Genomic DNA, 18,755 nt, shown 5'->3' with positions numbered 1-18,755 from the left:
AGGAGATGTCTCGAGATATCAGCAAATTGGCCGGTTCTAGAAAGAGAAAGACACGTGCCGCGCGTAAGAATTACATTGCGCGCGAATTTATATGAGAATTACACGATCCGTTCTTCTCACACACAAATCAATACCGAGCGAATTTTAGGTTAAATTAAATTAAAAAATTGTAAATATCAAGGAGTTTAAAGAGTATATTTTTATGCAAATATTAAATTCATATATAAATGAAAAATATTTGATATATTAAGAAAAATTTCGAATTTTGGTATTAATTGTTGATATATATTTTTAATGCTTATTTATTTTGATTGATTTTTAATTTTCACATGACAGAAAAAAATGGATTATTTAATTTATTCGGTAAAATAATATTTTTGAATGAAACGCGCGTTTTTGATGTTTTATCAATTTCTTTCATCCTTAAATTCGATCACATATTCAATTTAAAAATGAAAATAAAAGAAATGTATATATGTTTAAATGCATACATTTGAATCAGATTTATATATTTAAATCACAATATATACATTTAAATCGGAATTAAATTAAAGATAAATTAAAAAAAAAATTAATATTTGATTTTAATAAAAACATGATTTAATTACCGATACATTTCATATGATTATTTATTTTAACTTTATATTTTAATTCTCATTGAAGAAAAAATCGATTTACAACATTATTTAATCTCTATTAAAAAAATACTGCTTTTACATGACGTTTACATGGCGATTCCGATGTTTTGTATTACTTTTCCACAGTCCTCCATTTTCGCGTGTCCCATTTGATATCCCCTATCAGTGTCGGCAAATAATATTTATAATAAATATTTATAATTGACGAGGATTTTTTTTGCGACGCGTTTTCGAGTAGTAAGAGTTATACCGATCAATTCAAATTGATCGTGCATATCGATCGCCGACATGCATCGTACCCCTGCGAGCGGTTGGTAGGCGGAGATGAACCTGTAATGCGCTCGAGAGCGTGGGACCGCTATGCGGGAAAAGTGCGGTCTTCCTCGCGGATGAGATCGCGCGGAGCTACCGCGTAGTTAGACCGCCTCTTAGATCCGACACGAGGACTCTTTGCGCCTGGTACGAGAAATTATAAGAGCTTTGGGCTTCTTGTATTCGACTTGATCATAAAATAACAGCATAATAAAATGCAACACCTGTCCAAGTGAATTTTTTTTTTTAATTACCTTAAAATATTTTAAATCATTTTTTATTACTACATATTGTAGTCAAAAATCTGTCTTACATATGACTATAGTTATATGCATTTATATTATATAAACATCTCTGAAATGTTCTAGAAAAGGGAGTTAATACTTGATCGTTGGTAGGGTTGCTAGTTGCACGGCGTTACTCTTCTCTTGTCTGCAGCAATATATTTTAAGTTCTAGCATTTTCACATATATTTTAAAAGATAAAAAAAATATTTAAAAAAATGCTAAATAAAAATTTGTTTTGTTTATGTTGCAATCAATTTTTGATTGTCCATTATTATAATGTTAATTGTTCATTTTCAAAGACTTGTGACACTTATTAAAAAGCTTTCAATGATTTTATATTTTTCGAGAGATAATTTATTTCACATATTTGCACGAATGATTATAATATGTTAGCTATAATATGATTTACGTTGAAACGCATTTTTGCCACATTTTCCAGAAAATGATTCGAGGGATGTACAAAACTCATAAGGTTTCGAAAAAAGAATCAAATTTGCAGAAATTATAGAAAGAAGCACGGCGAGATACGAGATTATCCATGGTACCTGAAACGCAAAAAAAAGAGCACCATCATGGAGAGGTTCCTCATCGTGCTCCTCTCTCCTTCTACCTGCAGGTTCGCGTGATGACGGCGTGTGCCCGCGGGGGCGTTCGATTCCCCGAGAGTCGTAGATCGCGTGCGAGCTCGCAGCTGGTGAGGAGAGAGAGAGAGAAAGAGAGAGTGAGAGAACCCGAGTCTCTCGGGAGTTTATCACGACCCTCGGGGGCACGCTCGCAACGCGTACCTTAAACGTGGGCGGAACAGCAGAGGCGCCCCCGAGGTGTTTCTCACCCGCATACCTGACATACGTGCCAGCCACCTTCTCATCCCTCTTCCCCCAATTTCTTTTCTTGTTTCATCTCTCCTTCTGCCTCTTCTCGTTCTCTCCATTATCATTTGGCTTTTGATTCTTTCGCTCGCTGTCTCTTCATCTTCTTTTTGGAACGTCATCTTCTCTTTTTTGTTCGCTTAGGAATTATTTGTTGTTAGTGCGTCTGTGTATGAGATAAGAATTATCCAGAAGGAGAAGAAGAAGAAGAAACTTTTTTTTAAACTGTATATTTAATTTGAATATTCCAAGATAAAATTAGAGAATTTTTGAAAACATAATGCATGAGAAAAAGTAGGAAAATGGAAACGAATATGCTGTAAAGATATGTGAAATACTATATGAGATTGTTTGACCTATGAAATTAGATGTCTAATTATATGAATTCATCCTTCATGTTCGTTTCTTGTATATTTTATGCGCATTCCAGCGAGACAAGTGCGAACCGCGTTGATGAGGGGTTAATCTTCCTGCGATTCTTCTATTCGAGACTAACGGAGTTCGGAAGAGTCCAATTTGTTCACGGCGCGGAATCCGGCGTGAGATCCGTTATCGAGCGGTCCGAGATTCCTTTTCAGACAGACACGAAGCCGCGGTCGCCGTCGACGCCGCCGCATTCCCGCGAAATTATTGCCTACCGGTAACTCTCGGACCTTCCGTTGCCGATGCCGGGTGTGCGCGACTGTCTCGAAATTAGAATCGTAGAGAAGCAATGACAGAAAGGAGAGAGATGCTATTACTTGGTCTCACGAGAAACAGAGGTATCTGGAATCAACATGAACAAGAGAAAGAGAGAGAGTTTTCATGAGCATAGACATTATTTTTGATTAAAAAATATAATATTTTGTTAATATACTAATAACATGAAATAATTTTTTATCACACAATGTAAATTTTATTTATTTTTACAATAAGAGCTAGAGTAAATGAAATGTCAATATTAATCATTTACATCTGTTGAAGCTTTTTAATTTTCTAATAAATTTTCGTCAAGAGCTCGCAACTTTTTAATGACATTTGCCATTTCTTTGACCACCACTGTAATTAGCTTATAACGATTTCAAAGAAACTATAAGGATCTACAGAATTCTAATGCGCGCGAAGGAGTCTTAGATCTTAATAATTTCCTAAGAAAAATTCCAGCGATGCCGATGGCGATTCTATGGTTGCGCGCGATTCCGTCGACCGTGTTGCCCCGAGGACGTTCCCATGAGTCGGGGGCGGCCACACCGACGTTTTCGTAGACCCTGGAAGATGCTGGATCCGGAGAGCACCCCGGGGGCGATGCCATGTTCCTCGTGAATGGTGCGTGCAACCGCGCGCTCTCGCAAACACGTTATTACGCGAACCCTTAATAACCTACCACAGAGTTAACCTCTGCCTTTCTTTCTCTTTCTCTTTCCACAGCCTGAAAAGACTCCCACTTCTTTTTCTCCCTCGCCTCAACGAATTAGCTATTCCTTCAACGACATACACGGTAGCCAGTTGTCTCGATGCAGCTCTGACATTCCTTGTGGCATCATAGACACTCATTAGCACGAAGCTCGAAATTCGCATTAGATGGATAGTTTATTTAATTGTGTCTATTGCATTTCACAGTTTCATAAACTTGACAATAAAAAAATTTATATAAAATAATTAATCTTTTATTTCGTAAAAATCTTGACGATATGTATTATTTTAAATAATTTGACACGTATAATAATAACATGGCAAGTTGTAAAAAAAATTTTTTTTTTAATTGAAAGATTTTAAAAATCAATAATAGAATGTCAAGCTTGACATATATTTCTCTCATGAAATCGATTTTAGCGATGTATGTGAAATGTGTTCATTCCGGAAATGTTTTCATCTTGCACCTTGTCAGTTTTTTCAAGAAGCATTTTTCTTCGATTGGAACCTGTCAGTTTACATAGAATATTCCTTGTGCGCTTAATCAAGACAGCAAAAATTAGGGGATGCAAATAATTTCACTATTGAATGTGCCTCTACCGCGTTCGCGCCTCGGCGAATATTGAGCGACGAAGTCGCGAAGGGATGAACCAGGAAGCGATGCCGCGCAAGAAGTTCTCAGTCTCGTCCCGTCGCCAGATCAATGTCGACAGAAGGTACTTAGCGCGGTTGTCACGTTATTCTCGTAGCGCATCCGCGAGATGAAGCTTTTTATTCTCGAAAAAAAAATAAATTGTTCCTGCATTATATTTTAAAATCGATATGTTGATAATTAAATACGTCAGCGAATAGCTAGCAGTTTCTTATGATTTTTTTTTTTTAATTATTCGAAACATTTGCAAAACGACATGTATATAACTGTCAAACAAATTTGACGTACAGATTTATTTGCCAAAATCTATCGTCAATATTGTGACATGGATGAGAAGATCATGTACATAATATAAAGATATGTGGCTTACAGTAATTTCTGATTTCGCATAAGTAACGTGTCAATGTTTACACGAGATTATCGATTCCCACGGTCGGCATGTTGCCGCTCGGCCACTCTAGACGTGCTCGTCTCGCGTCACGAAACACTCTGCATCTAACATTCCGCGAATTTCGGTATTAGGACCGTATGAAGCCAGGCCGAGTGCTCGACGGGAGAGAAACCGCGATCTTCCAGATGACAACGACGGCGCGTGTTCCCATAGTCCGACTGGAACCTTCCCTCTAGTGCGATACACGCTATCGTACTCGAATTAGTCCGATTCGGCGAGGCGCCAAAGGTGTTTTTCGGCTGTATTGGCTGGCCTCGGGCCGGCGAGATAGTCCAGCGGATTATCATGCGCGTGCATGTCGACAAAGGAAGTTTAGCTTGTAAAGCTGATTAAACCTTAGTTAATCACAACCGAGCAGGCCGGCATGACGAGAACGGAGGTAGCGATCGTGGCGGCTTTCCCGCGCTCTCTCGATCTCCTCTCTCCTCCGGATCCATCACCCATGCGTGCGCGCCTTCCTCCCACGCGCACGGATTAAACTTCTCGAGCACGTGTTATCCCAGTGGCGGCTCGTGTGAGCGGGCGGTCCCGCGCGGCAAACCGGCGCGCGTGACACGCGCTCCGCGCCGCTCATGTTTGCCCGTTGCCCACGACATAGCAACTGAATTCGGTGCTGCAGTCCGCGAATTCCGGAGATTTTCTATCGAGATATTTAACGGCCACGCGCGCCCCAATTTTTCCCGGCCCCTTTACCGTCGATTCATCTCCGTCTCACATCTCTTCCATTGCTCATCACCATCGGAGATGGAGAACGGACGATGCCATAGATTTCGCAAAGTTTCATTAGCGAGCACTAAATTGGACAAATTAATGCATGATGATCGACAGAAATAATTTATCATCGATATAATTCTCTCTTTGAAATTTCTATAATTCTTCTAGGAAATAAAGACGCCTAACAATCGCCTCATTTTCAACTCAAGTTCGCTTTAACGCAGAGCACTCGTGTCGAATCAAATTGTTGGAATACGATACTGATGCATACTTAAAGAGAAGCGGAGAGCGATTCCTCTCAGACGTACGCGTCCCAGCGAGAAGGCGCGGAGAAACGCGATTGAGAAGTGGCGGTGCGACGGAGAGCGAGCGAATACGGCGAGTGTACGAAGGAGAGAGAGGCGCGTTTAAAACCTCCTCGATCAGCTGTTCCCCTGGCATATCGGCGCAGCGCCGCAGCGCCACGCGTCACGGCGAGCACCATCGCGACGCGGCTACGCCGTGGCGCTTTGGCCTCCTGGCTCCTGTCTGCCCGATCTGCCATCATCGTCGCGATGCTGAGCGGCGCTGAGAGGCTGAGATATACTCTCTTGGAATCGTCGGCATCCAATAGCGTCGAACACGATGACGTCGCTGAGCCGGTCAATAATGTGCCGAGATATTCGGGCACCCTGAACCAAGTTGATCTAAGTTGCCGAAGGAAAAACAAAAGCTGAGAAAGTTATAGCTTGAATTATTTTAATGATTAATTGGATTTATCTAAATTAAGAAAGAAAAAAATATTGCGTCTTTGAGAAATAAACTTACTTTAACAAAGTTTAGATTCTGTTTTAGCAGGATTTTAATTTAAACTTAGTTATCGAGATATTTGTGTAATAGAAAATGAAAAAAAATATTGGGCTTTAAATTACTTAGTTAAAAGTTTTCTATCTAGAAATTTTAACTTGCTAATTTAATCTATGTTTAATGAAGAGATTCTTTTTCTGCTTTCATAAGCGCGTTTGTCTTTTTTTAGTACAGTAGTAGAATTTAAAAACCATTTTGGCTGCGTTTATATTGTACAGTATTCAACTCCATCTCCTGGTTAAAGAATATACAATGAAGCAATAGTCATTATAACTTACACGGTTACAACTTATTCAGTTTGCACCTACTAACATTAACAGTCAATAAGATGTCTTTGTAGTAGATGGTAATACTGTGTGGCGAAATAGTTGATCCTCTTTACCAACTTATGTTCTGAAGTTTTAGCTTGTCATTTACATATTACGTTGATATTGCGAAATTATAGACTTTGTCCTTAATTATTGCTAATATCGCCGAGATATTTATCAATGAGGCTAGTAAATAAATGTTGCAAAAATTACAATTTTTCTCTTATCAAATAAAAAATAATAATTAACAAAAGTTACAATTTTTTAAATGCATTACTTTATCATTTGAAGTCATTACTTCTCATTTTTTATTATATTATATATGCACGAACATATTACTTACCATATTATTAATTTACATACATGAATATTAGTCATGATTATATACTTCCTCTGTAAGGTTTTTTTTTCTGATATAATTTCTTTTGGAGTCAATACTGTTGAGTTTCTCCCAGCTGTTATTTTTAAAATAAATGACAGGTACTTGCTAAAAATTTATTTATAAATTTGCATACATTCACAAATTATACTAAATAATCGTTTAATATAAACTAAACACTTTTATTTATTTATCTTTAATTCTTTCTTTCCTTTGGTAACTATGCAAGCTTATTGTGTAATATACATTAGTATCAGTGAAAAAAGTGAGTGTAAAAATACACTCGATCATTCTACATCAATCAACTCCGAACTTGGCATATCTAAGAAAGCAAAACATAAGAAGAGAAATATACAATTTTAATAAAACTTATCTAAAAAAATCAAGATTTCTTTATATTTTTTTTGCATTCCACTACTTAGAGATAAAATATAAAATGAGAGAGATAATAATAAATTATATCGATTTTATGATTTGAAAGACATTTCTTAACTCTAAGCAAAAAGTTAATAGGCAGTGAAAAACAAGGATATTTTGCAAGCTGCTGCCAAGCTATAGGGTCAATTGATCGGTTTAAAATTTCAAGATAATAAAAACGAATACTGTCCCATTTGGAATATATCGCATTGCGATAAATCGACACCTCCATCGTCGTAATGTCTTGGCAGTCTGAGGAAAGGCATATCACTCAAGACGCTACGAAATTATTTTACTTTTGAGAGGGACCGATTCGACACTATCCTCCAGGGTATCGCCGTTTTTTCTCTTTTGGCTATCGGGCGGATTGTTCCACTTTTGCAACTCGCCGGTGCCGAAAATGAGGAATGTCAGCGCACCGGTGAAATAAGTGGCCGCCAAGGTCCAAAAGATGATGGTCCATTGCGTGTAAGTCTGATTTTTGTACGTGATGGTGCCGACCATGAAGCTGCTAATAAAACCGCCCATTGAGCTGAAGGTATTGGCAATGCCGAATATGGTCCCGGAAAAATTGGGCGCGATATCGAGACCGTTTCCCAGATAACCGGCCGTCACGGCGCCGTTTATCGTCAGACCGACGGTGAATATAGCAACCGACGCCGCACGATTGCAACCGTGATATACTTGAATCACCATGAGGATGCTAGGAGTTATAATAGCTGGAAATTAAAGTTGTTTTAATAATCGAAAATATAGAATCTTTTGATCCAATTAAGAGAATTAATAATTAATTAATTTATATATTAGAAAAATTTAATTTTAAATTATTTAATTATCTAAAAAAATCTTGTCATATTTAGAAGAAGAAAAAAAAATCGTGAAAACGTTTGCAAAGCTTTACTCACCGAATGTCGTGAAAATTTTGCGTATTGCAGTTACGGATAGTTTGTTCGTGCGACGCAGGTAATCGGCCAGGGCTGACATTGATAACGCGAAAATGTACTTGCCGAGATAAGGTAATGAGGATAAGAGGCCGTTCTACAAATCATCATTTCCATATCATTTCCATTCTCAAATATACAAAAAAAAAAAAAGGAGCGATAGAGACGAATTTTTATTATTAAACTGATAATACGTACTTCCTTAATGTTGAAGTGCAAAATATATTTCATATAAGTCGGGAGTTGATTTACAATGGTGAAGTAACCGAAAACGCTGCATGCGTGCGTTATCACAATAGCCCAAACAGGTCCCGAAGTGACAATTGAGCGCCATGGCACTGGCAAATGCTGCAATTAAAATATTAAATTAATATCTAAATATTAATCAAGTTTTTTCAAAGAAAAAAGATAATTATGCATTTTTGTACAATCGAGACAGATAATTATAAACAAACCGCATTATCTAAAAATTAAAACAATATGTAAACTTTTTTCTGAAAATGTATCTTAAAAAAAAAAATTACGTTTTTATTTGCTTGTTTTTTTATTTTTTGAAAAGATTAGAATAAATTAAAATAGACGCTTTAAAATTGCCACAGCAACCTTGTTAGTGGCGGTCGTTCCAATCGAATCCTCGATATAACGTCGCTCCTCCACGCTGATTCGCGGATGCTGCGACGGTGAGTCGAACACCAGCAAGAACCACGCCACGCTCCATATAATCCCGATCGCGCCGGTCACATAGAAGACTGACTCCCAGCCGAGTGAGTCGATGAGGAAACCGCATATCGGCATAGTTATCGCGGCGCCGAGCGACGAGGCTGTAAATAACGATGCAATTTATGATGCGGAGTTTGATGCAAGCGGCGTACATCCGCGACCATAAAGTGTCTGCTATATTCCTGTATATGTTTCGAGTTTCTCAAGTTTTTCGAACGGATGGAAAAGGGCGATTATGGCGACGGCGGCGATCTCACGCGGAACTGGATTATGCAATTGCGCGCGCAAAGCAAATTACATCATGATCCATTTACCCATCATGTTAGAGACGAACTTGCTACGCTCCGTCGGTGGAATCCATCGAGCAGTCATTGGCTGGATGGCAGGCCAGGTAGCACCCTGATTTACGAGATATTAATTAATAAATTTTGAGAGACTGTCAAACTTACTGTGCAATCGTTTGCAATCATGCATAATCGTGCGTGGAATTCGATTGAATATAATACGAAATTGAATGTATATCATTGAGAAAAAAAAGTTGTTGATTTGACTAAATGTGTTCAACTGATTATTATTTCTTTAATTGTAATATTTAAGTATTTAAGTTAAATACGACGTATTAAATTTAACATGACGTATTTGACTTAAATATTTCAATTAAAAAAATAATAATCAGTTGAACACATTTAGTCAAATCAACAACTTTTTTTTCTCAGTGTATATACAAAGAAAAAGAGAGAGAAAGAGAGAGAGAAAGAGATAGAGACGCTCGATAGATTCACTTCACACGAATCATTAGATTATTCTCACGAAGCGGACGCGTATACACATTTGTCATGATATAGTGATTCGTAGAAAAATAACAACGTACCAGCATAAATCCCAGTATGACTCTCAACGCGGCAACGACGGCATAACCGAATGTAGCTGCTAATGGCGTCAACAGAGTGATGAAACTCGATACCAGCATGCTGTAGCCGAAAACCCTCCTGGTGCCAATTACTTCTGCGAGTCGACCGCCCGGTATCTCCGTACATATGTAGCCCCAGAAGAAGCTGCCGAGAATCAGATTCACTTCGTATTCGTTCCATGGATACTTGGTCTGAGCTCGTTCCTCCTGAGGTTGAAAATCGAACAGTTCACGAAAGTGGATTAGGAAAAGTGAGTGAAGAAAGATTTTGAAATTATAAGAGAGCGAAATTAAAATTAAAGAAGAGATATAAATTCAAACGAATTAAGATTGAAGCCAAATAATTTATTTTAAACTTTAAAAAAAATTTTGTATTTTTATCGTGATTAATCGTGATTAGATTAGCATGAAAAAATTTTACGTTGACTTTTCGATGATATATTAGACGCGAGTGAAGATAAAATAGGCGTTTAAATGTAAGAACTCGTTCGTGGACAATGGACGGGGTCGTTAACCGTGCAAGTTCGACTTTACGTGAGTCTCAACGAACCGGGTGCCACTGGGGGAACGATGATAGGAGCGTAGTAGCGTTGTTCGTCTCGTTGACTCTATTAACGTCGACATGGATCGCTGGGGTTCTGGTGTCGTTGATCGGGATGAGGTCGTTCATCATTGTCCAGCCAGCGCATTCGTCCGCCACCGACAACGATTCCTTGGAATGCGAATGTTGACTGCTACTATTGTCCGGTGTCGCCATCGAGACGATCGCTATCGTCAAATTCACGCGTAGCATATAGTTCAGCATGAAGCCGAGAATCACCATGATGTTGAGTACCTGCCTGCATGAGAGGCGATCTGCACAGACGCATTTTTCGCGGTCATTTTTGTGACTCTACATCGATCGCGAATATTCGATCGATGGGTTAAATTAATGCAAAAGTAATGGTCAAGTTGAATATTTATGATTTTTGATTTCTTTTTTATTATGGAAGAATTTTAAAAAGAAAATATTTATGCTTTTTAATAACATAAATGACAAAAATAAAGTATATCTATATTTTTTTATAATTATCTATATAATCTATATAATTATTTATATTATTTTATAATTATCTATAGATATCCGAAAAAGATTACACTTTCCTTCACTTCCATTTTTATTCTAATGATGCTGAATTAACTTTATTTGTATTATCATTGTCTTTGATTCTAGGATTGTCTTTGATTCTATTCTTTTATACAATTACAGTCAATGTACTTGATCGAAAACAGGACGTTAGCATATATGTGTACGATTGATGAGTGATCTGCATCACATGTCTTAAGCGGCGTAAACAATTTTTACGTAATATATATGCGCGTGATGCACGCGACCACGTATATTTTCGGTCCATTATTGATCTCGATGCGTTGTAACATCGCATACCGTGACTCGATATGATTATTGTATTATAAATCCCGGATGTTGGAATATGTGAGAGATCATGCCACTTTTTAGTTTTCTTATCACGTACTTCATTACGGTCCAAATTTCGAATTACAAACAGAATAAATTAATTAAAAATGCATCGCGATTGTGCCAACTCACGAGTTGGTGTCTGCTCGTGTCTGTTTTAAGTTGTATATAGTGTGTAGTGTTGGACCTTGATCGTGACTGTCACTCGACAATTCTCCCGTTCATTGGCAAACCACTGAAATTATTTCAAGAATAATGCGAGCGGGCCAATTTTTTTTTTTTTTCGTACATTTGGAGTGCGCAACCTCCAAGTTTTGCGAAATATTACGTCAATGGATCGAATGAGTTCGAGGAAACTAGCAGAAAATAGCGGGCAAGCCCGCATTTCAGTCGCACCGCGTAAATAGGCGCACCTCGTCCCCGATATTAATAGTCTGTTCAGCATTAGATCGTCTTGCATCGTCCGTCTTGCAATACCTGTCTGTGCAATACTCATGGCAAGTCGGCTAGTTACTTTGCTTATCGCAAATATACGGTGGAGGTTATCGTACAAATATACAATGTTTCAATATACAATGAATCACCATGTACTTTAATAACAAATTCCAGCGCATATGAGTAAAATTTCAATGACGATTTTCTTGATTTATTTTACGCTGATTTAAAACCGATAATTTTCTCAATGTAAATGATGATGTATGATGGTCTATAATTTTTGTATAATATCGTTGAATGAAAATGAAGTTATCCCGCGACTTAAAGAAATAAATGATGGAATCGTAATCGCATGAATTTTTATTTCATGTATGGATTTTCTTTCTTTACTTCGGAAATTATCGGTTTTTATTTCTGTAAGATATAATGGATTAAAAATTTATTTTTACGGGGTTAAAGTCTTTCAGTACATCTTAATCATGCTTAACGTTCTTATCTTTGATACATTTAATTATTACAACAGCGAATCAAGCGACAAATAAATTGATTCCAACAATTTGTTACATAATTTTAACGCACATGTTTGCCTCGAACGATGAAAGTAAACAATCAGCGAACGATTAAAATTTCTTTCGAATCATAAAAGTACGTAAACGCGGCACTTAATAATAAATAAAGAGTCGGCACGGATAATTTGTGAATTTACATTTATCGACGCGGACGATATTGTCGATATATTGTTATGCTATAACCACCGTATCTGACGTAACCACGTTCGCGAGGAAGGTCGAGCAAAATCGCAGGCAGGTAGATTCTTATTGTCTAGTACGTGATTCAATGGATTTTAGCGATTTTGTGCTTGTCAAAGTCGTTTTATCTTTCGCATTTTTACGTGAGAATCAACTTAATTACCAAGTTAAACAATAGTTATCTTTTTGTGCTATTGTTTAACTTGTTCGACTTAACTAGCGACTGATAAAAATATGCAATTGAAAGAAAAACGTGCTCAGTTAACTGATAATATTCTGAATAATATCCCCGTATCTAATAATAAATAATTATCAAAAGATTGCATTTATTTATATTTACACGCGGGTAAAATAGATGAACATTTACATACTTCGTCATTTTAATTTTCACATTTTACGTAATAATTTATAATTATATGTAATTTTATTCATTATATTAACGCAAAACGCTTTTGTAATTAGTTTTATCTACGTGTATATTGGATAAATGAAATATATTGGATTAATGAAATAATTCACTGTTGAATGAGGAAACTTTGTTTTTTTTTTACGGATATGTTATATTGTTTTATTCCACTTGTATCGCACGAGGCAATGATATTACTAGTGATCCATGACGACAATGACGAAACTGATTAGAAACGAACGTCTGTTTATTTTTTTATTTTCATTTTGATCAGCCTGTGTCTTTATACATATATGTATCTCTATTAAATTCCATTTCCATGAATTCTGTATGATCTGAATAGATAATTGAATATTTTAGCATGTATTAATACTATATTTATTATCGTATTAGCTATACGTTTTTATTCATTTTAGCATATTGACTATATAAACTGTTTGTGTAGGATTGGATTAAAAGAGACAAGATCGTGAATGCGATTTGGACGATTGGAGAGGAGTGCCTGTTTAAAAATTCAATCTAGTCAATGATAATGATGCTCGCGAATCAAAAGTCTGCCTGGTTCGCATATCGTACTATCCACTTAACCACTATTATGGCTATTACTCTCCCCGATTTTATCAATTGGGTGTTGATACAATAGTTAAATGCAAGGGATAGATCGCGTTTCTATTATTTAAAATTTGTTGATTTTGAACGTCCGCTAATAATAAACGTAAAATGATCACGATGATGATGCAATATGCTTATTGCATTTAATTTAATTTAAGTCGTAATGAAAAATTCCAATTGTTAATCAAAGAGACTGGTAATATACGTAAGAAATTAAATCAACAAATAATTTATAACTAATTACAACCGACATAATTAATCCACGGATTTTATTATTAATTTTGGCCATTAATATATAATTTTTAAAAATTCTATATTTTGTGCACTATCAAATCAATCAAAATGATGAATGCCAAAGATTGACATAATAAGAAATAATAAAATTTATCTTTAGAGATAATTATATCATTTACTTTTTCATTAACTATTATTTAATAAATAATTCGTTATAGCAATATATTATTTAAAAATTGTAGTGCCGTACTTTTTTCAAGCATAACAAGTGATCTGCACTATTTTATCTCATCCGATGCGCTTCATACAAATGTAAATTTATAGAACAATGTTAACGTCAGTTGTACCTCGATTTAGCGTTGCAGAGTCAGTTTAAACGGCGCTCGGTGTCGTTAATTACAACTTTTATGGCCATCTTTATACTTGATCATCGAGACGACTCGACTCAAGTTTAGAATCGTATTACTTCAATGACCTTGCGATAGTATTACATCAGTTTTAACGATCGGGAGAATTGGCCGCGTAAAGCAATTTAATTTATACAAATTATATGTAAAATAAATTACAAAAGCGTGGAAAATTAAAAATAATGGATGATACTATTCAATGTGACTTTTGTTTTACGTCACAATTTCTTGGAGATCCATCTTCGCATTTTTGACATGTATTTATATATTACAGACATGTATTATATGTAGATATATAATTTGTTTTTCATCCTAAAGGCGCTACCATGACCTTCACCCAGAACTCTCTCTGCACGTTTTCCCGCAAGCTATTTATATCGATTGTATCTCGTCGTTTCGCGTAGGTCTAAAATAACCTACCTGCATGCTCTTGAAAGCCGAGTTTGATGACTCGCTACCTTAAACGATCGGAAAACATCGATTCAGGTCAAGACTTGAGTTTAACATGCAGACGATGTTATCTGCGGGCGTCGTTACATGAAATCGTATCTTATTGGACGGAGATTAGAGACTGGTGCGTCGTCGCGTGGACTATGAGCGACTATTAATTCGCGACCGCCTTCGATGATACGCGAATGTTATCGATGACATATATTAACCCTAGGAGCATCCAGTCGAGGGTTCGGCGCAAAGAATCCTCGCGATATTTTCAATCGTGATAAACGACGTGCTCATATTTCATGGAAATTTCATTCAAAGATTATATACGCGCATAATCATTTCCTCTATACATATATGCTAAATATCAGATTATTTTAATACATTATTAATATTTTTCCCTCTGTTCTTAATTCTATTTCATTTATGTTCCTTTATATCTTAAGAATCCATTAGAAAATTAATATTATTTTTTCAAGTATATTATGTAGCATTTATTATTATGTTTTTTTTTTATTTATTCTTAGATGTTTTGATTATCCCATTTAACTCTTATTTTGCAATTCGCGTACAATTAGTAACATATCAATAATAATAATATAATAGTTATATTTGTTTTTTAATAAGAAATATTTTTCTATTAATATATTTTAATAACATGTGTATCATTAAAAATTAATATCTAATAATATAATTTTAAAGTTAATATTCATCAACAATTATATAGGAAGGGAGGCTATTTTCAGGAAACGCTTTTTATTATTTTATTATTTTTTTATGATTTTAATATGCTAGTTAAATTATGCGGTTTCTTGATAAACTATTATCTCTTTTTATAAGAATACATTAACGCTTAAACGGAAATCACGTTCATTGCCGTCACGGGATTTACGCGCGACTTAAGTTCTGACCACATTTGAAATATAATCTTTTTTCTACTCTGCAGAAAAATGTTTTTGTAAAATAAAAAATAATATTCTTAGAAAAATGTAATAATTTTAACAAATAAATTTTATATGCATTACATTGTATTTCCAGAGCTATATTAGCGATCATCTCAATTATTTATACGTTTTTGCTCTTTTTTTCACATTTAAATAAAATTCAGCTCGACTACTATAAAAGATCATTTTTGTAAATATAAAAATAAAACTCTAGTTAACACTTAAGATTCAAAAAGCGCTACGGAACCATTTCTTATCTTACAAAAATGAAAAATAGATAAACATACAAAATATAACTAAAACAACATTTTAAAGGATTATATGTATATATTTGCTAGGGTTGTTTTATTTTGAGAAATTATCCAAAAATTATTTTACCAAGCTTTAGCAAAAATATAATGAAACTATACTATAATGCACTAAAATCTCTTATATTTTACTTATGATTTATTAAATCCAAAATAGTTTTTTTTTTAATTTTATATTTGAAAAAGAACAAAGCAATCTCGTCGATTATCAAATAGGTTCTTTTTTAAATATTTATGAACATTAAAAGATTACTTCGAGAAAATTATTACATTTAGAATTTTTGACAGTGTTATTCATTTGAATTGAAACGCCGTACGCTCAAACAAAGTACAAGATATGTAAAACAAACACGGTTATTTAAGCCAATTATGATATTTAGATCTCTGTACTAATGATGAGAAAAATCTAACACGGAATTAACTATGGAATCTTTTTTTACTTTTGTAAATTGAAGTCTAATAAACATGTTACGTTATGTCAAACATTAAGAATAATATTTGTAAATTATAAGAAAATTTCAAATGTTAAAAATTATTATAAAAACGCAGATATATTATTTGTTTATACCTATGTATCTTTCTGATAATAGCATTACCAATGCAGAAGATTAGGAAATTTTGATTTTGTAACTAAAAACATATAATATGTGATCTTTCTGTGTATTTTGACACATATCGTACAATAAAATGTAAATATTTTATATATTAATTCAAAGGGAGACAAAACAAACATCAATTCATATTACATCTATTCTTTGCTAATTTGTTTATATTTTCTTCTCTTGTGCATTAATTTCAACGATTATTTTAAGTAATTGTGTCTATATCAATGATTCTTTATTCCTTATGTTTACTTCGTAACAATTACTTTAAACATTATGTTAATAGCTCATGAGTATGCTTTTTATTTTCATTCATATTCATATTAGTTTGCAAATGCACATTTGCATACAATTTTTTTTTGTAGAGGAAAGAAACATCGTAATAAATTTTTAAAATCGATATATTTATATTTCTCAATAATTAGATGGTGTATTTTATTAGAGCTAATATGAACTCGGTTTAATTAGTTTATTTATTAGCAGATTATATTTTGTACATTTGTTGTTTGTTTAACTAAATTAGCTTGTATTTTTGAAGTTTAAAAAAGTTTTTTTTTTGGCACATTATAATCTAAATAGCAAAATATCATTTTTTATATCACTACATTATTTATTCTTATTTATAAATTATTTTATTCGTGTTTTTATTTTTTTCTTACAAAGATGTGTTCACGTTTTTATAATTTTTAGTAAATATTTTTTGGGGATAAATTTTTCAAATCTCAATTTTTGCTTGCTTCTGATAAAACTAATTATTAAAAATAAAATTTAGGACAATATTATTAAAATTATGATACACAATCTGATAAAGAAACGCAATCTCTAATAAATATTTGTGAACATAAATTTCTATTTTAAATTTTTGATTGAAATTAGAGAGTTATTCGTTTGAGAGAAATTAGAGAAAAAAACAAATTAATATATCTTTCTTTTACGTTTTCAAAAGACATAAATGAATAGAACATGATAATAAACATTCCTATTTATCTATTTAACTTTTCACTTCTCAATCATTGAACCATTAACTTACCCTTTAACACACTGCGATTGGATGCCATTTCACTAGTATCTGTCAATCTTTGTTTAGTGATAATTAAAAGTCAGGTACGCTCACTATATCGAAGAGGTGCACCAGTTTTCTTCAACCAATTTTTCGCCCTTATTATTACTTTAATGCACTATTTCGAAAATTGGCTACAATCTTGCTTTTTTATTACTTGTACACAATATGGACTTGTATCTTTCACAGCTATAGTTTTTCACTTCCATGCGTAAATAATCATCATATGATCTGAACGATATTTGTGACACATGCTTTCAACCCCGTAAATGTTTTAAAGAAGACTGGGAATTTTGTAGAAGAGAGCGCTCTCGCCAGCGTTGGAACTCGCTCGCTCGCTCGCCACACTTTAACTGTGTGTTTGCTCTGCTTCGTTAACGCTGCCAAAAATTTCAGCTGCGATTCGCCGCTTGTTATTCCGAAGACGAGGATGGCGAAGAGCAGGCCCGTCAATAGCGTCAGCGTTGCAACACCGACGTCTTCCATGGGCCGCGTCGTTCTATCGCTTCGCTAACATTCCGCGGTGTCATAACGAAGGCTACGCATGATGGAGGTGGAGAAGAAGAAGAAGAGATAGAGAGAGAGAGAGAGAGATAGAGAGAAAGAGGGGCACGATCACTCACGTCACAAGTACACGTGTCTGTGCACAATGACGTGCTTTGTTCGACGCATCGAAGAGAAGACAAAATGCCCCATCAACGATTTTTTCTACCCTCCTTAAAGACTATCTCTACTCGGGGAAGAAAGGACGCAAAATGGAAAGTCAGATATGTAGACCAGAGCAAAATGCTCGCCAAATACTGTTATAATAAAGGGAAGATGCGTCTCATATGGCGCAAATCCAAGAAGGAAGGAAGTCCGCAGAATTTGAAGCTGAGCGATTAACCCTTAAATATTTGTGAATATTTTTCTAAACTCTTGTGGTATTTTTTTTTGTTTTTCAGATTTGTATACTTTTTTTTTTTTCTAAATAATTTTTAGAAAAACCATAAGTATATTGTGTTTTCTCTTCATGTAGATACTTGAAATTTATGAAAAATATCTTTTTGCTATTTAAATATTTATAAACTTTTTTATTTAATTTGTTTAAATAACTAATAACGAAAGATAATAGTAAAGTAAGTAAAGTATACGCACACTTACATATATATATATATATATGCTGTTTGATAAGTGAGACAAACAACAATTATTTAAATTGAATATATTTTACTTATGTTTACTTTTCAACATAATCTTCTTTTAGCTTGACACACATACGCATATTT

The 18,755-nt window shown here is 34.6% G+C and overlaps 1 protein-coding gene across 1 annotated transcript; it reads right to left on the bottom strand.

Annotated features, from left to right (window-relative positions):
* Nucleotides 1-6,950: 6,950 nt before the first annotated feature.
* LOC126858734 (putative inorganic phosphate cotransporter) lies at nucleotides 6,951-18,003 on the bottom strand. The gene is made up of 8 exons (XM_050609235.1): nucleotides 17,458-18,003; nucleotides 10,387-10,691; nucleotides 9,798-10,043; nucleotides 9,241-9,325; nucleotides 8,810-9,027; nucleotides 8,405-8,554; nucleotides 8,171-8,303; nucleotides 6,951-7,984 (listed from the first exon to the last, which is right to left on the bottom strand). The coding sequence occupies exons 1-8, from the start codon at nucleotides 17,483-17,485 to the stop codon at nucleotides 7,545-7,547; spliced, it is 1,605 nt and encodes a 534-aa protein (XP_050465192.1). The 5' UTR covers nucleotides 17,486-18,003; the 3' UTR covers nucleotides 6,951-7,544.
* Nucleotides 18,004-18,755: the final 752 nt, after the last annotated feature.

Source organism: Cataglyphis hispanica, chromosome 1 (genome assembly GCF_021464435.1).
Source record: "Cataglyphis hispanica isolate Lineage 1 chromosome 1, ULB_Chis1_1.0, whole genome shotgun sequence".
In the NCBI taxonomy this organism is placed as follows: domain Eukaryota; kingdom Metazoa; phylum Arthropoda; class Insecta; order Hymenoptera; family Formicidae; genus Cataglyphis; species Cataglyphis hispanica.
The sequence above is the reverse complement of the archived record's forward strand: the minus strand, read 5'-3'. Positions and strand labels throughout refer to the sequence as shown.